Raw genomic sequence first — 27,049 nt, 5'->3', positions numbered from 1 at the left:
CTTGTTTTCTATCCATCATTCTAGCATGTTATATCAGTCACAAGTTTATTGAACAATTTTTTGATATTTGAAGTGGTTTTCTTCAGGAGCATCCAGATTAGCTTTTTAAAAATATATTATTTGTACTCAAGTTGTTAAATCTTAATACTAGTATTCTATCCTGGCTTCTAAAAATGAACAAGAGTTTAGGAACTTGTGTTCAAAACTCTCCCAAAGCAATTAATACATATTACATAAAGACCCAAAGCAGAAGGATGAAACATGTTGCTTTTGGCATTATTTTGTTCCCCATTCACTTCTGTAAGAAGCCTGAAATGACAACTGAGAAGAAAAGACATCAGACCCACACGTGTAAGTCTGGCAAAAGGGCTGGAAGCCCCAGCTCACATAGCTAGAATGTCAGGAATTTCCTCTGCTGCTGTATATGACTGCACCTCCTAACCAGAGGTCAAATGCAGATTTGAGTTTCCAGTTTGGGGTTTTAGGGGTTTTTTTTATGCTTGTTTGTTTTAAATCAAGAGGGTGTTTTCTTTGTCCTTCTAAAGTTATGTGTTAGTGTCAAACATGTTTAACATTATCAGTGCAGTCATTTATAGAAGTTGCGATTTTGGCACATGTGTCTGACAGGTCATTTCAATTCTAACACCTTAAATTATGTAGATCAGTTTGTCACTATAACAACAATTTTTACATGTCTCTGAAACATACAAAAGCACCATTTTCCTCTTCCTAACTGAAGCTAAGAGTTATTGAAAGCTTTACCTCTTCTGGACAGAAAACACATCTGATTCTAGAAAAGCTATTTAACATACATCATATTAGTTACTTGATGAATGGGAAGGAAGCTTTCTTGGATTTGAACAGTAAGAACTTTAAAAATACTTTGAACACAGAACACTTGAGGGAATCCAGAACAACAGGGAAGAGAACATACGCAGGAATTCAAGAAGGGGTAGAGCTATTTTTCATCAGCACTAAGGCTAAGAAAGCCTTTGGTTGGGTTTTCTTTTGAGAAAGTCATTCAGCTTCAAGGTCAGGCTTCACATATAGAACACCCACCCTCTCCGCAAGTATCTGTACAGATTAATCCTTTATCAGTAACTAAAAATGCAAACACATGCCCAGAAAGTACATAATGACAGTGATGGACAGCTGTCCCAGTATTTGGAGAGTAGGTATTTTGTTTTTAAGCATCCAAAAAGGATGCACACATACCACCTATGCTCAAGACCAGCACCTAAGGATAGTAGACAGAGCACCATCTCAGTGCAGTGTCATCAGGAAAGGTGGAACTTAGTGCTGAAGAGCCCACTTACAACCAGGTAGTTTCCATACCCTTAAATAGATGTTTGGATGTTTGCTTCTACTGTCAGCTGTACCCCTGATAACAGCCTGGGGTAGGGTGAGGAAAATTATCTTGGAAGTCTTTGTAAGAGGAATTATTTTTTTTTTATATAAGTTTTATGCAGGGTTTTCTTCTGGGGATCAAGACGGTGCAATCAAGCAACACCTGCTCATATTGAACGTAAAAGGGCAGAGTAAAGGGCAAACAGAAGGAATAAGCTCAGAATAAAACTTCCTAGATCATTAGATCAGGCTGTCAGTGACAGATTACAGCTAATTAGAACAGAAGCAGGTCACAACTACAGGAAAACCCGAAATGGCTTTTGCACACCTTCCCCCCTCCCCACTGCTGCTTTTTTAAAGGGGAAGGGTAGACTGTGTATTTGTCATATAGCATCCAGCCAGATTTAATGCTACCAAATTAGCAAGGTCTGTAATTTGGAAAAGAAAGTTTAATAATGAGAAGTAGTTAGCCACACATCTAAAAGGGATTCAGATGTGGTTTATTAATTGCTGTAGTAGAAATCCTCTTCTCCAAAGGTGTACCTCTATTAGATAAACATTTACACTCATCAGTAATAAAAGGACAGTTTTCTAGAGAGGTACCTCCCAGCAAGACTTGATGAGGTACTCACTTGACACAGAAGGAAACTTCGCCAGTTCTAAGAAAGAAAAGGGGACCCAGACAAAATATCCCACTTCCAAGGTTGCTGGAAATAGATGACAAAAATGGGATAAAGGAAGAGGAACAGAAGCAGGCAAAGTCTTCTGCTTGAAATGATTCACAACACACACTAAACCAGACCAAGAAACCAAACCCCAACCAACAAAGTAAGGGGTGTGAGTGCTCAACGTACAATCCCATGATAGATCTAGTAGGATAGTATCCTACTTACAACATCATTTCCCAGAGGTTATTACATTGAAGTCTTTGATACGCTTCTGATGACTGTGGAAGCAAACTAGAAACTCCTTCCATGCACATCAGCACCACTGCTTGCAGAAGTCCTGAGTGGAACCTTGCGTTGAAGGCAATGGGGGCAGGAGCTCAGCCTGACCCCAAAAGTTTGACCAGCAATTAAAACTCCCCTGCATTTACTAGCACAGAAAAGCCAACAGCGAAGAGCATGTCGAGTCCCATATTATGTAAGCTAATGTGCAGAACACTAAGTATTATTATAATTATTGAAAAAACCAACCAAACAAGAAAACAACTAAACAAATATGCATTTGCTTAGGGAATAATTGTTTTCTTATCACATTAATATCACAAACTTCATTGCAGATATAAATAATTTTGCTTTCTAACAAAGCAAAAGCTTTACATTTGCAAATTATTTTATAGGGACATGCTTATTACTGTATTAATTAGAAAGTGCTTTTGTATATGGGGAGGAAGAAGTGTTTGATCTTCTAGTAGTGAAAACAGATAAATGGGCTCATACACATTTTTGTAATGTTTAAGTAGGACTGAGTTAAATTTTCATGCATCTTGAAAAGGCTACTGTTGGAACACCTGTATGAGTATCCCTGCACTAGTTGCCAGGGCAAACTAAGCTTATTAAGCATCCTATCTGCAGTGTATTCTGAAGTACAGGTAATGGAAGTTTTCCAGAAACACTGCTCTTTTGCTCCTTTCCTCTCCCACCTTCCATCCTCTGAAAGGGATTATTCAACTTCAAAGTTTCTCTAAAACCCAACTGGTTCACAGGATCTTGCTTCCATTCTAGTCTCCATCTATCCATCTTGGAGACAACCACTGCTGGTAATGCTTCATTCTATTGCAAAGAAAAATTAGTCTGATGATGTGGAAGCTGCATAGTGTTTGTTCCATTTAGTAAACAGCACCATCACAACAACTTCAAGGCCTAAATTTGGAGACAGAGCTAAAATAGCTTGTCACCATGCTATACAGCCATTCAGAATCACAATATAATGGTATATCATTAATTTAAAGAGACAACTGTGAAGTTATGAAGGTGATCAAACAAAAAAAATTTACTTTATTTTACAATAAACTGCTTCTCAATATTTATAGAGACATAACCATCATACTAAAATTGTCATATTGACAAGTATGTCATTGATATCACTATCACTGGATACATTCATTCAACACTCAGTTATTTCTGTCAGCATCAGTGCCGCATATATCCAAACAAGACTTGCCCTGTTTAAACAAGACCTGTGACCCAACCACAGGAATATAGCTTCCTGCAACTATGCAACATTAACCTAATGTTTACACACCATTCAATTCGAGATCTTTGCTCGGGTCTCTTCTGTCACGTGGAGATAACTTTTGATCCTTAAAATCAACACTGCATCTGGAAGTGTTCTGCTAAAAGTCACCTGCTCCATTTTCACTCTCTTTCTCAACTTGAACAGAAGGTCAAGCATTCATTAAAACCTTTAACTTGCCACTACAGTTAAAGCGGACATACTTCAGCACAGCCTACTTGCCAACATGGAAAAAAAGCATTTGGGAAGCACTGAATTTATCAAGAGCAAGCTCTTACTAGCTGTAAGATACCTGCCCTGTTCTTTTCCTGCTCTCATAGAGGCTCCAGGTACAATCAGTTATCTTGTATTCAGTTTCAGATGAATGCAGATAAGCATTTGAAACAGAAAAAGGTATGAAGAATGTCCCTTTGTCTCTAGGAACAACCCTGCTTTGACTGTCCACATCTGACTGCTGGCTTTGTAAGAGGCATTTGTCACACAGTCCTATCCCTACAGTTAAGGTTACACTTCTGTCCACAGCAATCTCCAAAACTGCAAGTTTTAAGGAAACTGAAGTGTCACAAATTGAAGATCCAGTACCCTCTCCATAAGCATTACATACACAAGGATATTGATGCAGAAGAAGAAAAAGCAGGTGTGGCATCTGTACAGCAGCTCACATGAGCAAGTGCAGCACAGCAAGGCAACAAGCTCAGTTACTATATAGTAAAAACACCACACATTTACATAAAATGGCAAGGGAAATATAGAAGATACAGCATTAGTTACAATTGTAAGTAATTTTTGTAATCCTAACACTTTACTTTTTTTTAACCAGCTGCTCAGTTTTGTGTTCTTTATTCAACCTTCCCTCCTGCAATGCAGCTTTTCCCCCATTAATACAAACTGCATTATTTATAATCTAATTAAACCTAAAATTAGGTATCCAGTCACATCAATATAGAAATATGAGAGTCAGTTTTCCCTTTTGATATCTTTCTGGAACTTCTACAAGGTTTTCCTCTGGTTAGCTTGAAATTTGATGCCACAGATGTTGTCTGTACGACAACTCCTCTTAAAAACCAGGACATGGTAAAAGAGCCAATACATTAGAAAAAGATCATACTTCCTTGATCAGGGAACAGTTCTCAGAGGAACTAACATCAGAAAAGCCACAAGTCCTGCAAATTTAACACTGTGCTGTCATGCTGTGAGAGCAACTGCACTGCCAGTTGTGCCACTGTCACAAAACTCTCTCAACAATTAATGATCAAGTTATCTTCCTTTTTTTTTCTTTTGGAAAATTTCTTTGTATATTTAAGTTCTTATTAGTATTCCTAATCCATATTACTTCCATATCAAATGTTTTTTCCTTCTGTCTCTATGCAGTCAGAAAAAAAGCCCAAAAGCTTTTTTGTACTGCTGTTTTCCTCTGTGTTTCATGTGAAATTTTGCCTTCAAATGCACTGATTGGTTCTCAGAAGCATGTTCAAGGGTAAAATTTGGATCTTTGCCACAACTGCATTCTTTATTGCAAACACATACCAACCTTCAAAGTTCAGTTATTTTAGCAAAAACATACGTTAATTGTTGTGCAAGGAGAATAGAAAGCATATCAGATTAAGCACATTTGAAGGTATTTCACTCGTCTCCTTTCTTGATAAATCAGCACAGAGCAGGATCTACTTTGTTCTAGTTCATTCGATACAGCCATTAAGACCACACAAGTGAAGTTTAACCCAAAATCAGACTTAACAACAACCAAACAAGCATTCGGAATAAAATTACCGTCTCATATTTGTTATTCCAGGACTGGTCTAACAGGTATTGCAACATTTGTCAGCATAAAGTTATTCAGTTACATGTAAAAATAATGGAATGCAAGGAGTGTGTTGCAATAAACCAGCTTAATAGACACCAGCAACTTAAAAGTCCTTTTCCTTTCATATACGAAGGACAGCAGTGAATAGCTCAGAAAGGTGCAAGCCAGTTAACCAAGAAGCAACCCTTAAAATAACAGTTTGAATAACTCTGTATCAGCAACAGGTTTTACATGTGGACAGAGATGGAAGTGAAGGGTGTTGGTTTACCTAGTACATTAATCGCATCTTTCATCAAAAGAGGTACAAATTTCATCCTGCACATTTACTTTGAATAAAGACTGGGTTTAATTTTGACATGGTAAATGCTTATGGTTTTGGTAGAGCACAACTGATAAAGTCAATTTGTTTCTCTTAGAGCTCAAGGGTACACTGAGAGAACCTGTAAGATAAAACCACCATTATCGCTATAACTGGAAGCACTTATGCTCTCTCTGGAAATCATGTTTGTCTGTGTCACATCAGTACCTGGTAGTATCAAAGCAAGCACTTATCTTTGAAAGAATCTGCAGACTGAAGTTTTTAGTAAACCCAGTCGAAGAGAACCCAACCTTAAGTAAAACCCCCCTAGGGAAAGATAGGATGCCTCTGACCCACAACTTTCCCCTCACTTCCCAGAGGGAAGAGGAGATAGCTGTTCTAGCAGAAAACTTTTTTAAGAAATGAGTTATCATTGCAAAGACCTGATGATGCCTTTGAAGAATCAGCCCATGAGAGCACAGAAGAGGAGGAGTGGACTGAAGAAGCTCCTGTTCTCTGAAGCTCTGCTGGGCCATCTGAACTGGTGCCAGAGTCAGGCATAGAGGGAGAGACAGCAGAAGATTGCAAAACTGGAATGCAGTCTGTCAAACTAGATTCTGAGCTACTTGGACTGACACCACATTACAAGTTTTCAATGCTACTACCTATCAATGCCCTACAAATTTATCTTGAAAAAAAATTACTTCCTCTTTTACTTCCCCCACCCTCAATCCTCAGTATCTCACATAATGTCTGAAGAACTGACTCTTCTGTGCCATCTGCAGCTAATTCTTCGCAGATCATGACTGCAAGAAGGCATAGATGCACCTTATTAGACTCCTGGTTGTTACTGTGCTCAGCAGACAGCAGCATCTCCTCACTTTCTACCCTGTGGCCATATTTTTCACAGTCCACTCCAGCAGTCCAAGTTCAACCAAGCAGTCATCATTAGCAATCGCCTAAATAGAAACAAGCTTTCCAAGCTCAAGAACACAGGATTTCCTGAACCATATCAGAGGAGGCACTCGTCAAGACAATAAACAAAAGAATTTTAAACAACAATAACAAAAAAACCCACCCCAACACAGGAATCTATTATTATTATTATTATTATTATTATTACTACTACTTAGGTATGCAATAGCTTTTCCAGACAGTTTCTTTCTAGCCCCAAATATGTGCATTCCCTCACAGTAGGACAGTTCATGTTGTCTATACAAATCTTCTCTACGAAAAGTCACTGATGGTCCATGTAGAGAAACAGGCACTTCAAGCCTGGTAATTGAGTTGGGGAGACCTCTAAGGCATAAATATGCTTTATGATACTCTACTGAAGTAACAACTCTTTGAACATTTGCAGCATATCTACATGAAAATTAGACAGAAGTTAGCTACCAAATTCTATGACAAAACCAATCCTTTCAAATTTATCTAATCCTACTGTTTTGCAGGAAACCAAGGAACGGGGGTGACAGCTGCCTTTCAGTACCTGTCTTACTGAGACTGCACTTGAGCCTCACCATACTTTCTTGCAAATAGACATCAGCACCCTAGAGAGGTTACATACATTTGAGCAGAGGTTAAAAAAACCTCTTCTCATTACAGCCTTCCTCAGAATAGGGTAGAGCAAGACTCAAGGAGACAAAATAAAGAACATGGCTTTAGGCCCTGTCAGTAACATCTAAACAATGTGACATTAGAGCCTATGCAGCCTGATTTCAGGAAGGGAGGACAGAAAAAGTTGCTTTAAGTGAACTGGGGTGCAAACAGGATGCCATAGGTAGGCAAAGAAAGCAAGAAAAGGAGACAGAGAAAGGCACAGCTAGAACGAAATATGAGAAACCCAGGAAGGCAGGCAGACACAAGCTAACAGGGCAAGAAAGATCCTACATGAAGCTAACGAGAAAACTTTGGGTTAGCAGAGTAAGCAAGATAGAACTGACACCAAGCCCAGAAGGGAAGACCGCATACAGCCTGAAAAGCTTAAGACAAACCAGATAAAGAAGGAAGATGACTGCAATGGCTCTTTGAAAGGGAAGGTGTGAGCACAAAAAGACACAATGAAATGAAATACATGCAAAACTCCAACCCCTTAGTGTGTTCTCATCCGGAAACGGGACTCCAGATTTCAGCTTACTATTTGTTATTTGTCAGATTGTATTTACAGAACAGATTCCTTATCTGCAGGCTTTCAGTGAGCAGTGCAGGTTGATAGAGGTAATGCTTTGCATTAGGCCCAGCATCTCTTGTGACTGAACATATGTATATTTAGTATGGTTGGGCAGACTAACTGCACCCTTCCTTCTTTCAAGGAAAGGACAAAAAATTCCAACAAAAGAAAGGGTGCTGTAGTAATTTTCTAGGTTCCAGTTTATCACATATTCTGTAACATTACAAATCTATTTCAGCTTTGCTTTCAACAACAATACTGCCATAAAAAAAAAATAAATTCCCTTGATAGGTAGGACCTTCCTCCTTCATGATTATCTTCATAAGTAGAAGGAAAGCTACCTAGCTACTTTACCCACTTTTCCCCTCAGCAGGATGGCGTTAAGTACTTTCCCTTCCCTCAGTTGTGTTATGGAAGTTCATCAACACGTGAATGATATATAAACGTATAATGAATATACAAAATCTTGCAGAGAGATATGTAACTGAATAACAAAATATTTTCGATTGTGTTATATCCTCAAAGTAGAAAACTCATGGAACTAGCTGCTTAGATGGCACTTTTCCTCTTACAGTTTTCTTCAAAACTGTAAGGTGCTCAACTTATGTCTTTTTAATCACACTCTGTATTTAATTATCCATGCAAAGTGTGGTGAGGAGAGGGAAGTTAGATTATCCTCCCTTGGTCCCACTTTCCATGGCAACAGATTCTATTAGAGTATTTGAAGATTTAAATTATTAGTTTCAAATCTTCCTGCTATTATCTTTAACAGACAAGCCAAAAGAGTGAAGTATACATCAGTACTTTGAATTTCAGGAAAATCTTAATTTGACATATTTAACAGATCTTATGAATCATCCCTTTTTACATGACACTACAGTTTAAGATTTAGCTTGCCTTTCAAGAAACCAAAAGATTTCTTTATTTTAACATGTTCAGAGAGTCCTCTGGTTTGCATACTACCTAAGCCATGTTTCAGGTGGAGTTTCCAAATGGATGAATTCCACTTTCAGACTATTAAACTTTGAAAGCCTGAAATATTCAAACAGCAAATACTGGCTCAGACACACAAAAGTGTCTATTCCATTTTACCTAAGAGACTTGGCTTGCTTAGCAAACAGGGACGTGGCAAGCACTAGTGGAAAAAAGTTATTCTTCTTTTCCATTAGCTTAGGTACAGGATGAAGCATTACTTTGGTTTTAATTATCAAAACAAGAACTAATGCATTTAAAGAAACAATGTCTATTAGCAGTCAGCATTCAATTACCAATCCTAGTTGGAGAAAGAGGGAGTAAGCACTTACAGTGTAAGACTCAGTAGGCAGATTTGACAGACTACATCTGTCAAATGCAGAAATCAAAGTTACATTATGACTTCTGCCCATCTATAGGAAATACAAAGGGATTTAACTTTCGACATCCCTCAGTGGTACTGTTTGGTAATCTAAAGATGAAAATGCAAATCCACACTCTTATGAGTAAAAGCTGGACTGTTATAACACTGAAGTTGTAACTGCCAGATTTCTGGTATTTAAGGATACCATCGTTGTTTCAACACTTGCATCCTTCCAAATTGTGAAAGATTTAAAAGTCAACAGGTCAATACTTCTACTGTTGCCCTATAGTCTGAGGCTTTGGAAGAACACCCTTCCCACTCCCCAGGGAAATAAAACCAAGAAAACAAATTTAAAAAAAGTTAAAAAATTACATCTCTGAAAAAATAACTGAACCACTGCTCTTATACCAAACAGTTCACAGGTAGAATATTGTTACCTCATGGTTAAGTATGAAATGCTGTTCTTTTTAGAATGAAAATTTAGCTGAAATAAGAGATTGCAAGTGGCACAAAGAATCAACCTGCTTTAGCTATGCCATTCCACAAATTACGTCCATTTCTTCTGAGGCTGCAAAGTACAGAAAGGCAACCCACAGCAGATTTTCATAGCGAGTTAAACACATGATGAATTATCATTCCAATGGAGTCCTGCTGAACTACTACAGACTTAGTCACACATTCACAAGTTAAAAAAGAACTGGTGAGTAAGATTACTTAGGAACCCATGCTACTGCCCACGACTACAGCAACAAAAGACGAAAGGTTCGGCCTCTGCTCTTCCTAAAGCTAAAAAAGAAACCACAAAAAGCCCAGACAAAGCACTTGTATGCCTTTAGTGAGCAACATCTTGACCAATGATCATGTTTCAGCAGTTTCTCACAATATCTCCTTGTTTGAAGTCTGTAGCTCAAAACCAATTTTCTTATAACAAAAGAAATACAACAGATGACATCATATTACACTTCCTTAACTCAAAGATAGTAACCTTAAATATAGCCAGTAACCGTATAAATACATTCACTTCTGCAATATGACTTTAAGCATTAAAGTTTAAAGTAGACTAATAACGCATGTCCATTACAGCATCACAGAAAGAATCCAAGATCACTTTTGATAACTGCTCAAAACAATCCTAGAAATACACCACAAAAATTTAATTCCAGCCAGATATATTTGAGCCAACTCATTTCCAATTCAGCCATAAGTAACAAAAAGAAAAAAACAAAACAAACATGGATGTATGCAGAAGCATAAACATAAAACATATCAGGCCTAATGCAAATCTAATCAAAGGAACATATAAACTGTAAAATATGAGCATTAAGGTAATGTTACATTATGTAAACTTAAAGAAAATAGCAATTCATGCATTCATATAATAAAAGATACAAGTATAATCAATAACTACTACTTTTTCTAGGCCTTTACTACTAAAATTCACTGCATTTATTCATGGTTCGGTCATATCAGTACATCTAAAGTGAGTATTTCACACTGCTTTACAGCTAACAATATGCAAAGGTAGCTACCAACAGAACCATTTAGTCTTAAAATCTGCAAACATCATAGCACACAAATCACCAATTATTAGTTTCTTCCATTCTTAAACTTAAGCATTTGGAATGCCAAGCTTACTGAGGTACTATCTTCCTCTACAACATACACCCCTTTTCTGAAAAGTACAAAACCATGTGTATCTGAAACTAAACAAGTCATCCTAAAACATACTAAACTACCTTCTGGTTTTTCACCAACTGCACAGAAAAAATTACTAATTCTGAATTACTGAAGACGAGTGCTTACCTTCAATCCTTTTTAAGGCCGACAGACAAGTATCCCGGCTTGGAAATTCAAATGGATTATTACAGGTCCGAATGGTGTCACATTCACATTTCCCATTGATTATGTTACAACCTGTTATAAGGTTTTCATTGCATGGTTCAAATCCAAGAAGCTGATCGTCGTCCCAGTTTTCATCTAAAATAAACAAACAAACTTGCTCACTATTAGATTTCAGCTGCAGTATATAAATTCAGCTGCTTTGGAGTTTGGTGCGATTCACATCAAGTTCAACATAACACTAGACAGAAGATAACAGATTAAAAAAATCATGGATTAATATGAGCAGTGGGATTTGCCAAATACCATGTTTCACAGCTATTCTATTGCCCATTTTGCTACAGCAACTGGCATTGTTTACCTTCCATCTGTACGAAAAACTATGTCATCTCAGAGAAATGCATAGCTGTAGTACAAATGAGTGCTATTCTAACAGAAATAACTTTTGCAGGCAGTTGAAGTTATATTTATAATGGAAGTGAGAACATTGGACAGAATATGCAGCTGTTATAGAAGTCAAAATTGAGTCAGAAAGAGAGCATTTTAAAAGAGGATTAAAAAATGCATCATATAGAATCCACTCCACAGAGATAACTTTTTATTACAAAAATGCTGCAAGATGCCAGACCTCTGATTCCATTATATGACCAAAAGTGAGTTTTCCAGCAGTCCTGGATTATCATACATATTCTAGGAGAATTGATCAAGCACAATGCATTCCTTGCTGTCAAGGGGCTGGGGATAGTTGGGCCAGAATGAGTCTCTCTGCTCAAACAACTGTGCCTTTTGAATCAGTCCCATCAAATATGCGTAACTGGTTTTCCCACTTCAAAAATGCCCATTTTCCTTTTAGGAGGCTCCAGAAAGAGACATAAATCCAATCAATCCAGAATTTCAGTAAGATTACCAGTTCTACAAAATCTCAGTTTTCTTTGGTCCAGTTCACATAACAGCAACATCCCACCAACTCAGTTCAAGCAAGACAGAATCATAAAACAGCCTGGATTGTAAATGACCTTAAAGATCACCTAGCTCCACTGCCCCTGCCATGGGCAGGGACACCTTCCACTATACCTAGGCTCAAAGCCCCTTCCAATTGATCTTCAACACTTCCAGGGATGGGGCATCCACAACTTTTCTGGACAATCTGTTCTAGTGCCTCACCTCCCTCACAATAAATAATTTCTTCTTAATACCTAATCTAAGCATACTCTCTTTCATTTTAAAGCCATCCCCTCTTGTCCTATCACATGCTTTTTACGCAAGGTTGAAAAAACTAAACTAGGCATTAGGTATTCTTTGCTACAGAGCACCAGATAATTTTCCAAGCTTGTCTGTCTATAAATCAAGTACTACAAAACAGCCACACAAAATCCACTGACTTCTAGTAATGACAAGAGGAACAAATAGATATTTTCAGTCTTTACATCCTTATATTCAACAGCAGCACTCACATTGTGTGTTCTAAATAGTTTACCCCAATTTTATATACTAGCAACAAGCAAGTTTCCAATACAGATCCTGCCAAGATACATTTTGAAAAAGTTAAACCATCTTCCAGTTATGAAGGGTAGGTTTTTTTATTGTTGTTGGGGTTATCAAAAGCTGTCCTCTGGTATGAGAGGCCACAGCCGAATACAAACTGTTTGTCATTCAGTAGTCTCATGCTCAACCATAGTCTGAAAATCTATAGTAAATAACAGTATATACACACATATGCTGAGGTTGGCATGTAAGTACTGTTCACTCAGAAACATGAAGAACATCTGCTAACTTGCAGTTTTTCCTGTTTTGGGGAAAATAAAAAAACACCACCTGGAAAGAGCTGTTTACCAGTTCAGTACTGTACATGATCTACAGGAAGCGTCACAAAAGATTCTCACAGGTATATTTCTCCCTGTACAACCAACTGCATGCTTTCTATTATGAGCTGGTAAAGTATCCTGCTCAAATAAAGAACTGACAAACAACAAAGTCAATTATAGACGTGAAGATGGGAATCTTCATGGGAACTTCATGGCTCTTCTACTCCATAAAAATAGCAAAGGAAGAGTAGTCATTAACCCCAGGAAGTAATTTCTTTTTTTTAGCTAATGTTAACCTATCATCCCATACAGCAACTGTATCAATGAAAGTCAAAGGAAGTGCAGAAGTTCCTGAAGAGAAACTATTAAAATTCTTTCAAAAGAAGATGCCCCTTTAGTAATGCTTAGCACACTTTCACCATGAGGAGGCCATGCATGCAGAGGAAAAAAAAAAAAAAGTCCTGAGAATTTGGAGAACAATAATACATCCTGTTTTTGAGAAGCCGGAATACAGCCTGGACAACTTGTATTTTAGAAATCACAGCAGTAATCCACGTAACGACAAGAACAAAAGCTACATCTACAGTCCAAGACTCACTGTTTCAAAGTCTGTAACCTCAGGCATCACAGCTTCATCCAAAATGCTTTGGGTTGCTCCCTGTTTCTGAAAGACTACACTTCTAACATCTTCTGAATCTTGAAACAAGGTATTTTTCATTACTTGGTGTGAATACAAAAGTTACATTCAGACAAGAAGAATGCTAATCCAGTTTTAGCCTGCACATCTTCTACCAGCCTGCTTTTCACACAAGTTCATTTAGAAACAAGATTTCCATCAATGATGGAGCAAACACATAACAGGAGCTTATTTTAGTTTAGTAAATCAACGCAAAGTCTAGAATGATTTTTCATGCAGACTTAAGACTTTTTTTCCTAGTTGATTTTCTCCTTCTATGAACAGAATTTCAAGGTCCTATTAAATGAATAATTGTTTACCACTTAGAGAAATCTTCAGACATCACATCAATACAGGCAGAACAAAATTCCTTGGAATGGGAAGTACAACCAGATGCAAGCATTCACATGAGGGATGTAGCTCAATTGTCTCACTTCAATTCAAAGCTTTGGTTACTTGATGCAAAGGCATCTAGTGCTGTCCTTGATGCAGATAAATGGTAGTCCAGTAGAGCAAGTTTGCTCCTTTAGAGGTCAGCAATACTTGAACTGACAATGGAATCATGTTTTGAACAAAATATATAACCTAGCCTCTATTATTCCCAAAAGTCATCACGTCCTGTGGACTACTCCAGAAAACAAACTTTTACTCACCAGTAATTTGGGACCTGGGACGGTCCATGAACTATTCCAAGCTATAGCACAAACATTTTCCTGCATGCTCTGCTTCACCTTCTCTACAGCTTCCTTTTCAGAATACTAGTCTTTCGTGCCTACATCTCAGAAATCTGAATTATATGAACGAATAAACTGAGATATGATAAATTGTCAAAGCTTCTCTGCAGGCAGGGCTGACAAAACCCAAATGTAAGAATCTGAGTCTGTTAAGCCTTGGTATGCACATCTTATCTCCTAGCTGACTTCTAGTACACCCAAAAATATAAAAATCAAGTAGGTGTTTAACATTCTTGAGTGTTTAGAAGCAATCCAGCTGAAAAGAAGCCCAAGTATACTGCTAGTTTTCATCCAAACTGATCTTTGTTTAGCTGCGATTTTCACCACTTCACTGTGCCAGCATGATCAGGTAGGGACAAAAAAGGGAAGGGCCATATTTTTTAGCAGCCCTGAGTTGTCAATGGACTCTTGTTATACAGTCAGTCACCTTTTGCACACACGCCTTAAAGCAGTTCAAATGCTCCTAGCAGGCTGGTAACTACAGCTTCAAAGTAATTTCTCTTTCAAATAATTTCTGTCTACATGCAGATCCCCACTCTTTCCAACTTAATCAGGCAAGTTGCCTTTTCAGATAATAACGCAGTTCTGCATTTACTCAGATCAAAGTTAAGTCCTGGACATAATACCTTTTTAACTTCTAAGTGTGCTTTCATACCATAAGGAAGCCATGGGAGGAGAGATTTCTCATTGATTCCAAACTTCTGTCATTTTCTTCTATCATTCCTATAATCACTTGCTTTCTGCAAAGCAAACATTTTAGCTTGCTAAAAATTCACATACTGCTCTGGGTTGCTGAACAACCAAGTCCTGTCATAGCACACATCTAAAAGTAGGGAAGAGGATTAAGGCATTAACAAGTTGAACAAGAGGTCCTTAAACAAGTCCAGTCTAGGAAACAGTCAGAGAAATATATCTCCTGGCAAGCAGCATTCCATCACTTCTTTCATACTAAATCTTACATACCAGCACTCACAACACAGCACTATGCAAGGCATGATGCTCAAGATTGAAGCATTTATCTTCTTCACCCAAAGAGCAGCTTGTGCTTTCAAAAGAGTGTGTATCTGACAAACTAACTTTAAGCCTTATTTTTAAGGTACACCGTACCTCACTATAGTTACATTTACTGTCTCCATATGCAAAGGATCATCTCAAAACAGGTGCAAGCTAAAAGCACAAGAAGAGATCTTTTCAGAGACTCCTTCTCCATTGCTTAAACTTTTGCTTTCCCTTCTTTCAAGTTCTCAATTCCTTCTGCCCAGCAAAGAAACTTCTCTTTTGTATCCTGTCCCAACCTTTCTCTTTCTTTCTGGGCATTTAAGGAATATCAACTATTGTTTGGAAAATGCTATACTGTTCTCCTTCACTGTTTATAAAAGATAATGCATCACCTCAAACCAGCAAACAACACACTGAAGCGGTCACTAAAATATCACTGTTGAAAAGTACTGGAGTGAATTGAGTGAACTCCCATAATTTACATTTAACTGCAGCATGTTACTCAGCTATTTCCTAGCATGACAGGTAGGTCTCAGGATGCTGAAAGAGCAAAGAGACATTGCTGGTCTGAAAGTGAAATAGTCCAAGTCACATCTTATAGACTCTTGCATCCTTTTAGATCCTGCATTTGAAGGAGGAGAAAGAAGGGTTTCACAGTGACAGAGAAGCAATCCTTACTGAGACTGGTACTGCCCTCTGGAAACTGGTGGAGGAAGAACCTTTCAGAAGCTCCTCCATCAAACCAGACCCAAGGTCTGAGCCCTAGCACTCCAGCACACTGGTCTACACAACAGCATTTTCAAATCAGTGGTATTCATTAAGATGGTATGAGACTCTGAAAGGATCCTAGAGACTTGCTAAAATAAAAAAAGGAAATACTTCTTGCCAGTAGGCTTTGGCTTCTCTTTGAACAGGAAAAAAGAATGATGGAAAGGAAATGCATGTTTTGGAGGAGCTGAACAATAGAAATGACTAATCACCACTAAAGAATGCTTGAAACCCAGCCCCAGACCTTGAAAAGCAGCAGAAGGGAAGACTAGCCTTGAAGTGAGTTTGAGCTCATATACTGGCTTCAAGCCTTTCCCCTCTCACAACTTATTCCTTCTATGAAGTCAGGAACCAAGGACTACAGCCGGCAGAAACTTTTATGGCAAGACACACAGCTGAGAATTTTGTGAGAAAGCATTTTTTCCACCTTTTGGAAGGGTCTACTTTCCAAGACCCAGTCTTTATGTGGAATGTACAGCAGTACAAAAGGGTTTTGCAGCTACCTGAGAAAATTTCTAGTCGAAGCTAGAAAGCAAAACTGTACCATAACATTTAGATACCTCAGGAACACACATATATATAAGGCTTGTCTAAAATCTGACTGCCTGCTTTAGCTTATCCAAAATAGAGCGTGTATCTCAGGTGATCAAATCCGCAGTGTAGTGAGAAGATTTTCACTGCAGCAGCTCTGCATGTGTCTCAAGACAGTTATTTCATATTAAGGAATGCAGAAAGTATTTAAACAGACCAGCTTTCCACTCAATTATCAGAAACTCCACAGAAGCCTTGAGGGAGGCAAGGAGATAAATGGAAATGTTAAGTGAAGCATGTGATGTGGACAACTATTTCAGGTTTTAAAGTTTTCCCTTCCCCACACTATCTGGAATATTTTAGTTCTCTAAGTACCATGACCTGCCTCTCTTTTTTTATTTTTGGTGAGGGGAGTGGAGGTGGGGAGAGGATGGCTGGGGGAGGAAAGGTGTGTTTAATTTGGCTTTTGTGTTTTTAGGACTTTCACTATTAGGGCTTCTTACAATAAAACTGAATGGTACTTCCAATAGCCTTCCTTCCCCAAAGATGGTCTGAAATGATAAATCATTGGTTCAGAAGTCTGACCCCTATGTATTTACACATGAAAAAAGACAAATAAATTATTTTAAACCTATGACTAGAACTATATTTTCTTTGCAAATAGCTGACTGAAAACACTACACCACGTCTCAGGGTTTAATTGATCAGAGAGAGCCTCTGCCAGTACTGCCCTGATTAGAATGAGCACAGACAGCAACATTTCAGCTGTTGTAGCAGATTTTTCCTCTAGCTCTAGAAAACTCTTTATAAAAATAATTGCTAAGGCCTCAGAAGAGGGCCAAACCTTCATAACCATTTTCCAAAGGAGGCTAAAATTCCAATTTTTTAAGTTGCACTCTGCACCCACACACTTCAGAAGCCTGCATGTACAGCAGCACGCATCAGCTTCACTGCAAACAAGTAGTTGGCTGGCTGCTTGCTGCAGCTGCTAGGCAGAGGCAAAGCTGGCAGGAGTAGGAAAAGTTTTTCCAAAGACAAATTCTGGAACAAGGCTATGAATTGAGTAAACTATACCAAGAACAGTCCACACTATTAGAAGAAACACAATATCTTAAATATTTTGCCACTTTTACCCCCAGTCATTAATGCAGCATCACTGAACACCATAATTGCAAGATGCTTCAGAGGAATTGCACCCAACTTCTTAGCTACAGGAGAAACTCTACCCTGGATTTAGGACTAGCCTCAAGGCTTTTTTCTTTTTCTAAAACCTAAGTTAGAGATAGACATAAAGTTTGGTGTTTCTATTATGAAAGCAGCACATTTTACATTACCACGTGTAACACCATTATCAGTATGGCCCCAGACTTTTATCAACAGCCCATCAGTGAGAGGAAAAAAATACCTCCAACATGCTCACATCCATCCTTTCTGAAAAAAATCCTGAAGAGAGTATCACATCCTGTAGCAAAACACTGAAGTTTAATTCATTTCAAGGATAAGTGACTCAACAGAATGGGCTCTCTTGGATTTAGAAACATCACACTTGCTAGTTTTTTTTCACTAATACCAAAAAAAACCCTTCAAACAAACAAACAAAACAACAACAACAAAAAAACCCAACCACCAATTGAAGCCTAACAGTATCACAGTAGCTGGCTGTATAAGGCTTAAAGCTTAGGAAATGAGTAAGAACACGGGAATTGCTGCATGCCTGTGAGCCAGTGCTTTTCCTTCTGTTCACAACCCTGTGCTCCCGTTTGTTTTCCTATTAAAGACTTGTATGCTCACCCACAACGTGTTAGTGATTTGCAGATTCTGAAGTGTCCAATGCATCCAGTGAAAGCTCCTAGGGACTGAATATCGCCCCTGGTAAAGGTGTGAACTGCTTCCATTCATCTCAAAACATTACTGAGGATTTACTTTCCCCTGACAAGGCCAAACTAGTCTGTTCAGACAAGAGCTCCCTCAGGGACCATCTTTTAATCCCTATGCTTATGCGGAATTTAATCTAGATATCTTTTATCCAAAGTTATCTTCCAATCTTAGTTTATGTTGGTAAGTTTGTCCACATACATAAGCTTTCTATGTCAGTGTCAGTCAGTCATTTTCCAAATTCCAGTATTGTAAGGCTACACAACTGGTGTCACTCAAAGTCTCAGGCAAAACCCTGAGTTCACCATTTCCAAGTTTACATTCCCTGTGGATTAAATGCATTCTCAAATGAAAGCAGTTTATAAGTCACAAGAGACATTTAATAGGTCACCTCTACAAAGTATTTAATCCGTTAAAACAGAGAAACATTCGGTTCTATCTGCAAGATACTATAAACTTTACTTATTGAGATGAAGAATGCTTGAGAGGGGCACAAAGGAAGGAAGGGAAGAGGAAAGCATTTTTGAACCATATTAATGGATTAATTATTGCATAATATGCCTGTCAGTAAAATGACATTTTGCTTGACTAAGTACTAGGCAAGAAGTTAAATTATGCAAGAATCCTTGAATCAGCTAGAGAGTACTTAAGCTAGCAAACATGCCTAGGGGGAATTTAAAGGTAGCTTAAAAAAAAAATCTTTATAAGCAGCATGATTTTGGGGAACTTGATGAAATAATCACTTTCTACGTGGAAAAATTCACATAAGTGGAGGATGCTTATGAAAGATTTCAAAAAATAAAAAAAATTAAAAGAGAATATTCCTCTTACAGAAGTTAAAACATTTAGTAATCCAGCCTATCCATGGTGAGATTTCTAGCTTTGAACTAACTGTGCTGATCCACAACAGCCAAAGCCTAACAATTATTGCATCAACATCCCTCCTCATATCTGTTACACTCTTCCATTTAATTTTTGTTGAAATACTAGAACAAAGTGATTTCTAAAATCAAAATATGATGCCCACAAACAGAGAGGAAGCCATTTCCAAGTCAAATAAGCACCTGATCCAATTCAAATTCCATGCCACACTCAAAGTTACGTGTTCTTACTGAGATTTCCACATTGACAGAATACAGAGTAGAAATAGCTTATAAACTATCCAGTCTGTGTGTAGAGAAGACAGCATGCTCCTAGTAAGTGTTTTCTGGTGGGGGGGGAGTAAGAGAAGGGGACTATGAAATTTGATCAGGACTAGCATATGAGAAGCTGAACACTCACCAGAGAACTACTTCTCATTCCAGTTTCACAAGTTAAATAATTTTTCTGATTATTTTCTTTTTTGAAAACATGAATAATTTTTCCATTTGTTTCCCTGATAGTCTGGATTGCTGACAGCCTTTGAACAAAGTATTTTGACTGCCTTCATGACAACATCCATTTGGTGCACCACTTAATACTGATGAAGTCCCCAACTACATCATCAGTTCTAACACTTGATTTACTGGAGAAAGTTCTCTGTGCACACATGGACATCAGAACCACTTGGATATTTCCCCAGCCACTCACTACATAACAAAGTGAGAAAAAAACCCCAACCTAACAAAAAGATAAGAAACCTGGGCAATGCTATTCCAGTCCAAACAGATATAAACAACTGGGTTACCGACATGTGACTTCTCAATTACTTGAATTTCAGTAACTTGTACTGAAAGCAAAACACTGCCTAATGTTTAAAGGTGTGGACTGCATCAAAGGGAAGAAGCCAATCATGTTGTATAGAAGACTGTCTGGAGATAAAGCATCAAGTTGAGGGCTTTGGGTCCATTGATCCATTAGATAGCGAGCACAGTACTGAAAACAACTGAAAACAAAATTCTCCCAAGGTACTAGTTACAGAAGTTACAAGTATCAGCACTACTTGTGATAAAAATACTATCGAGTCTGTAACCAAGTTATTCCTACTTCAGAAAAGCAGGAAAGAACTCCATTAGCATAAATGTAAACCAATGCCTGAACAAAGCAAAACAAAAACAAGCTTAGGTTTCCTCTTCCAAATTTTGAAAAAAGCTGGGTTTTCAAAATTTCCTTTTTTCTCACAAGCTCCAGTTTCACTGTGCTTTGGTTACATACAATATATTGTGCCCTTACGTATTTCTAAGAGAGGAAAACTAGTCCACAGCAGGCTTAAAGGTGGGGAAAGGGACAATGGACACATCCAAGCTCTCCCGGCTTGCCGCAACAAGGAGTGACAGACAGACTGTAATGCTTCAAACTCCCAAAAAGATGCAGTTCAGTAAATGAGGCTAGGATTAGCCACAGGAAGGCAAGCTTCTGCCATTGTACTAGGAGATTAACTCACATACTTTCCCAATACTTGCCTAAAATCTGCTACAGCAGCTTTCTCCTGGTCCCAAGGGAGCCCCAGCACAGAAGCTATGTACTAGGCAGAGAAGCCTCAAGTATTCAAGGTAAGCCTTAAACTACCTACAGTAAGCAAAAAGAATGCAGCAATAGCTGTATCCCCCATTCTCCCAAATAAACAAACACACCCAAACCCCACTAGAAACAAAACAATAAACCAAAACCAAACAAAGTACTAGATATTATTGGTAAGTTACTGGTACAGAAATACCTTCTTTTAATATGTATATAGAGGCTAATTTATATGCAAGTATATCTTAAAAGAAACTTAAAAACACAGTAAGACTAGGAGTTTTGTTAACTAAGCATTTCAAATATATTGCAAAAACATGTTTCTGTTACTCAGTTAAAAATAATTTCAGCTCATTTTCAGTGTTATATTATATGCTATTGTCATGTCTTTGAAGAGTTTAGCATAGCAATCTAGGCCCCTTCATCCAATAGCACCAGAGAAGCATGGTAAATGAAACAAGAAGAGTGTTATCACAAGAAATGCCTTCGCAGAGTAACCAAACTTCTTTAGCAGAACTTTTCCAAGGCTCTCTGATCCCCCAGGAAGCCAGAGTCCTGCCCAGCTGCACTGCAGCAGAAGCCAAGGCTAAGGTGTTTCTGGAGAACTTCAGTCTAATTCAGTAGTGGCTCTAGGACTACGTTCAAAGGCAGAGCAAGGGGCAGTTCCTGCTTTGCATTCAAAATTTCTCAATGCTCAGACTCTTTGGAAGGGGCTGGAGGCTCTCAACACACCTCATCGAACCAATCCAGCGGCATCCCTATAAAGCTAACACATGCTGGAGCTGTGCAAACTCTCTCAAGAATGCCCTTCAGAAGTAGCCACCAGGGGAAGCTGACCTCAGAATTGTTTACTAAGGGTATAAGTGCATTCAGGAAGGGTATTTACCTACTTTGGGATGACACAAACTGAGCCTTAGAACTGCACAGAGATGTGAATTGTTAAGGTGGTGACATGAATGAGAACTTCCTTCAGGTTTTATAAACTAACTCATGTCAATTGCATTAAATACTATAACAAAGTTATCAAACAAGTATTTCTACCTGTTGCTATTTCAGCTCTTAGAGTTTTCTGTAGCCTAGTATGTGTTGATACTCTGAAATAAGACACCAATGAAGCTTCAAAACTGATACAAAAAACATGCTTATAACTGTAGCCAGTAGGGGTCATTTCAGTGTAAAAAACTGCAATGAAAGAAAAGGCTAAAGACAGGAAGGAGAGCAAAACCACTGATTCCTATTCACGCAGTTTTGCAAGACACTTCCATTTCCTCCTCCCCGAACTGGGGTAGGAAAGGGTTTGCATTCCCAGTGGACAAGACAATTAAAAAAAGCAGCCTTTACTCCATTAACAGATAACGGCACTGCTCACAGATCAGGCATCACCACCCTAGCCTGTTGCACATGTGCCTGTAAACTGCACAACTGTTTAGGTCATCACAATCAAAAAACCAGAGCTATTCAACCTCATTTTTGCGATCAGAGGCAGTACAGTAAGTCCCCTTTTATCCTTGCTGCCACCGCGTGCACAACAAGCACCACAAAGAACAGCACGTTGCTTCTGTTCCTTAGAATGAGGCAGTTTCATACCAGTAATAGGTATTCCAGGACTATTTATTAGGCTGACAGTTCAGCTCAGTTGCTTTTCATTTACGAGAATGAAAATTAAATAGATAAGTTATCTCCTCGATTGTTCCTATAGGGACAGCTGGATCTAGTTCCTAACCACAACACTAATTGAAATGCAATCTTGCCAACAAATGCTTCATACTATTTTCTACAGTAAATGGGACGTGTTATGAGTTGAACTACAGCAACGTACAGATTGCATCACTTCAAAGGAATGAAATGCTCTTAAACTGCCAGAGTTGTCCGTACTGTGATACAGTAAAGGAATTGGAACATTAAGGCATTTAATGACTGCAGACTTTTAGTTCCTTTAACCATGGGGAATGGGGGAAGCTGTTTTAGCCAAGCTTTTACTTGAAAACACACGACAAAAGAAACTCCTCCAAAACCAGGTAGGTTTTGAAGTACCTTTGGTTGTACTTTTCTGTTTATGAAAACTTTTCCAATACATGTTAAAAATAAGAGAGACCAAAACAATGTACATATTCACCAACATGGTCTCAACCAAGGTCTTCAAAAGACTTTAGGGCCATTTTTAATTGTTTAACAACACAGCTTTTAATCCTGGAACTTGTCCTACCAAAGCATCAGCTGATGAGGCTGATGGCACTGGTTGTAGCACAGGCGAGACACATTGCCCTGCTCTGCTGTGGCTTGCAATTCATTGGTTATGCAGGCAAATGGAATTTTAAACCAATAATGAGAGCCAGGACAAAGGTCAGCTGTCCACTAAAAATGACCGAGTTTAGCTTTCTCAAAATAGTGCATCATTTTAAACGCAAGTTTTTTTGGACAGATGCTGCCTCACCAGCTCTCTGGACTTTCTACTGCCCTCTACCCGCCGAGAGGAGACTGCCTCCCTTTCCTTTTCCAGAACTGTCGAAGCTCCCGCTCCGAGTCACATATACATTTATACATATCCCAAACTACTGGTTATTTGTAATCTCTTTAGAGCGCCATGTTTTCCCTCAACTTGGGGGGGAAAAGGAACTAGAGGTACAAGAAAAAGAGACTAAAAATTTGCCTCTAGCCTTTGTTAAATTATAACATTAAAAATAAATCTTAGGAACTCTGATAGATACAAAATTTGAAGTGGGGGTGAACTCCTTTTGCATTTCATACCAATTCATCACCTCACCAAGTAGCCGGCAGGAAGATGAAGTGACTTTGAGAGGAGTTTTGCCGTGGGTATTTTTCCCACCCCCTTGACGGTCCAGCAGGGAAAAAGACACCCCTTATCAAATATCGAGCAGGACAGACGGGGAGATATTAAATGACAGGAACAGGAAGGAAAACTTTATAACAGATGATCGGCCTTTGTTGTTTCCTTACAGAGGAGGGAATCCGGAACAGGCATCATGTGTGCACGACTGACCTCCGCCGATCTCCATCTGCCAAACCCTTCCCGAGTCCTTTATCAAGGAATTTTAGTTGGGCATCAGTAGCTGGTATAAGCTATTAAGCAAACCAGTAAAGCGCTATGGAAATAGAGGAACGATACAGTCTTTACGAAAATTGAGTGTAAAACTTGTAAGTAGGGTTCTTTGGGTCTGTTTTTAGACAGGGAGGGTTAAAAAGACACGCTCGCAGATGGGACAGGCGGGCGGCGGGAAGGAAAGGAAGGCGCACCGGCGTCTAACATCTCTTAGGCGCCGGTGCGCCCTCCTTCCCTTCCCGCCGCCTAGCGGGTACCCCCACCCCAGAGGATGGAGAGATGGATGGATGATGTCCCGCCGTCTCTCACCTTCGCAGACGCCCACTTCGTATTCGGTGATGGAGTCTCCGTTGAGCGGCGGCCGGATGACACAGCGCAAGCCCCGGTCGCAAGCCCCGTGCAGCCCATAGACTCCACCGCAGCTCTCGTTCCGTTGCCGAGCGCACATGAAACAACAGCCGCAGATCCCCAGCACGATGCTACCGGGGCAGCTCTTCGGTTCTTCGCATTTGGATTCGTCGCAGGGTAAGCAGACGAGCGCCCGCGTCCCTGAGTCGCCCAGCAGCAGGGCCAGCAGAGCCAGCAGGAACAGCCACCCCGCCGCCGCCAGGTGCCAGCCGACGTCTCCGCCCGTGCGTCTCCTCCCCGCCGAGACCGCTGCCAGGTACATCCCAGCCGCCGCAGCCCGGCCTGGGCCGGGGGGGACCCTCTCGGAAGCCCCCTCACCGGGCGGCGGACCCGAGCGCGCCGCGGCTCCTTCCCGCCGCCCCCGCCTCCGGCCCCCCGAGGAAAGTTTCCTCTCTCGGCGAAGGCGGCCGCTTCGGCCAAACTTCTCCTCCGGACGGCGGCTCCGCCCGCTGCCCCCTCCGGGAAGCGGCGTCCCTCAGTCCGTTCGTCCTTCACCCACCGGCTCCCGGTCCCGCGGCGCCGTCCGGTCGTGCGGCTACGAGCGAGCCCCGGCTAAGGCGGCGGCGGCTGCTGCTGTGTCCCGCTCGCTGCCCGAGTCCCGACTCGCCTCCTGCCTGACTCTCGCCCCGCTCCGAGTGCGCCCTCTGCCCTTCCCCCATTGGGCGGTGACCGCCTTCGCACCGCCCCGGCTGCCGGGTTGCGCCTCCTCATTGGCTGCTGCCCATGCCGGCCCCGCCCCCTCCCTTTCCCGCCCCCCCGCAGCACCAGATCCCGGGGCTGGAAGAGGCGCAGCGGAGGCGAGGAGCAGCCTGGGCCCCACAGCGGTCGCCGCCACCGCCTCCCCCTGTCCCTCCCCTCCCCCTCCCGGGGCTCTAGGCGCGGAGCGGAGCGGAGTGAGGCGACGGCGCCAGACCGCGGGGACGGGCTGGCGGCGGCCCGGGGAACACCGGGGGCGTGGTGGGAGAGGGCCCCGCGAAGGGTGCAGCCACAGCAGGGCAACACCGGGGGGAATCGCGAAAGGGGCCCCGCCGTGCCCGGCGGCGGGAGCCTCCTCCTCTTCCTCCGCCTGCCTTTTCGAGGGGCGCGGGGATCCGGGACGGGGAGCGGCTCCGTGCCCGCTCAGCCCTGGCGCCACGGGAGGGCAGAGCCGCGCGCTCCCCGCCCCGCCCCGTCCCGTCCCCGCAGCCGGGCTACGGGCGCGCCCAGGTGCCCCGCGGGTGCGGAGGAGCCGGGGCGGACCCGGTCCGCGGGGCTGGGAGGGGCTGCTCTGCCACCCCGAACGCTGTCCCGGGCCGCCCCTCCGCCCGCTCGTAAACAAGCGGCGATGCCGCGGCTAGCCCGCCGACCGCAGCACCGAAAGCTGCCCCCAGTCCGCCAGGCGCTCTTCGCCGGCACACGGGCGAGAGGCACCCGCGGCTGCCGGCCGGTCCCCTGCCGACAGACTCCTGCCGCTGCCCCTGCGCCGCCCGGAGCGCTGGGGCTGCGCGGGCCGAGGGCGGCCCGGGCCCGCGGCGGGCGGTGCGGTGGCGGGGCGCTGCCGCGGTGGGCCCGGCGGCGGCGGCCCCGGAGGACCGGCAGGCGGCAGCGCTCGGCGCTCCGGAGGAGCGCGGCGGGCAGGAGGTGCCTGCCCCGAGCCGGGGCGAAGGGGCGGCCGGAGGGAAACCAGCAGGAACGGTGTTACCGAAGGACGAGTCGCTGCCGTGTCTGCGCTCGGTAACCGCGGGCGGCAGCGACCGGGCGGAGGGAAACGGGAGGCAGTTGGCTGCACAGGGCAAGCCTTCGGTATAATCTCAGAGCAGGACCTGCCGCCTCCGTGTCCTGCCCTGCCCAAGGTGCGTAGGCAGCCCTGGGAACAGCGCATCCCGCGGTCAGGAATGCGCGGAGCTGTGGCCGTTCAGAGGGTGAAGCCATTCGCTTCGCAGGTGGGTTTTGTCTGCTGCAGGGTGCTGAGCATGGAAAGGCTTGGGTTGTATGTACCCGTGCCAACGATTTGGGAAAGAGGTTCTGGCAACTTAATACAGGTTATTGTGGAGGGGGCCAAAAGTGTGGCTTCTACAGTTTCTCCAGACCCATGCGCTCGTCCCACTTTGGCAGAAAGAACCAGTTCTCATGTCAACCAAGGAGCTGCTATTGAAGGGCAAAGCTCCCCATTGACAAGGCAAAGGACAAGGTGCCACCAGGAAGAGAAGAAACTGTAGTGTAAAGCTTTGTCAGGACTAGCATACCTTTTCGGTGTGTTTTAAAAGCACTGCAAGTCACTGTCGTTCACTCCAGCCCAAATACCTACTGGTAACAAAGGTTCCCTATTACTAGCACAGGCTCATTGCTAATGGAAATAATGCAGCCATGTAACACGATGTTGAAAAATAAAGCACTTCCGTATTTGTCTAAAAGAAAGCATTTGCCATATTAGTCTATTTTCAAAAATAATCTTTTTATCGTAGTGGAATATCAGGCTGTATAGAGCTGTTTAGAACTTAAACTAAATTGTAGATTATTTTTCAAGAGCTACAATGTTTTAATTTGCCCCAATAGTTTGCAAGACATTGGTCTGTTTTTCAGTGAAACTCCATTATTGTGATAAAACACCATCGATACAGTATACATTACATGGATTAGGGCCATATGGCTGACATACCTCAACAATGAATGGACAAACAGCGATCTACTGGGCAATGGTATTTGAACTAATACTCTGATATATTTTTAACAGGTTTGGAAAGC

The 27,049-nt window shown here is 41.5% G+C and overlaps 1 protein-coding gene across 1 annotated transcript in view; it reads right to left on the bottom strand.

The window, feature by feature from the left end:
• The window catches only part of CRIM1 (cysteine rich transmembrane BMP regulator 1), a 169,773-nt gene extending 144,831 nt beyond the window's left edge, over positions 1-24,942 (bottom strand). Inside the window, exons 1-2 of the mRNA XM_017806770.1 lie at positions 24,227-24,942; positions 10,997-11,170 (exon numbers count right to left, since the gene is read on the bottom strand). Of these exons, the coding sequence (XP_017662259.1) occupies positions 10,997-11,170; positions 24,227-24,587 (535 nt within the window). The 5' untranslated portion in view covers positions 24,588-24,942. The remainder of the gene's footprint in view (positions 1-10,996; positions 11,171-24,226) is intronic.
• Positions 24,943-27,049: the final 2,107 nt, after the last annotated feature.

Source organism: Lepidothrix coronata, unplaced genomic scaffold (genome assembly GCF_001604755.1).
Source record: "Lepidothrix coronata isolate B3197 unplaced genomic scaffold, Lepidothrix_coronata-1.0 Scaffold16, whole genome shotgun sequence".
NCBI classification, from domain to species: domain Eukaryota; kingdom Metazoa; phylum Chordata; class Aves; order Passeriformes; family Pipridae; genus Lepidothrix; species Lepidothrix coronata.
This window is presented reverse-complemented; position numbering and strand designations above follow the sequence as displayed.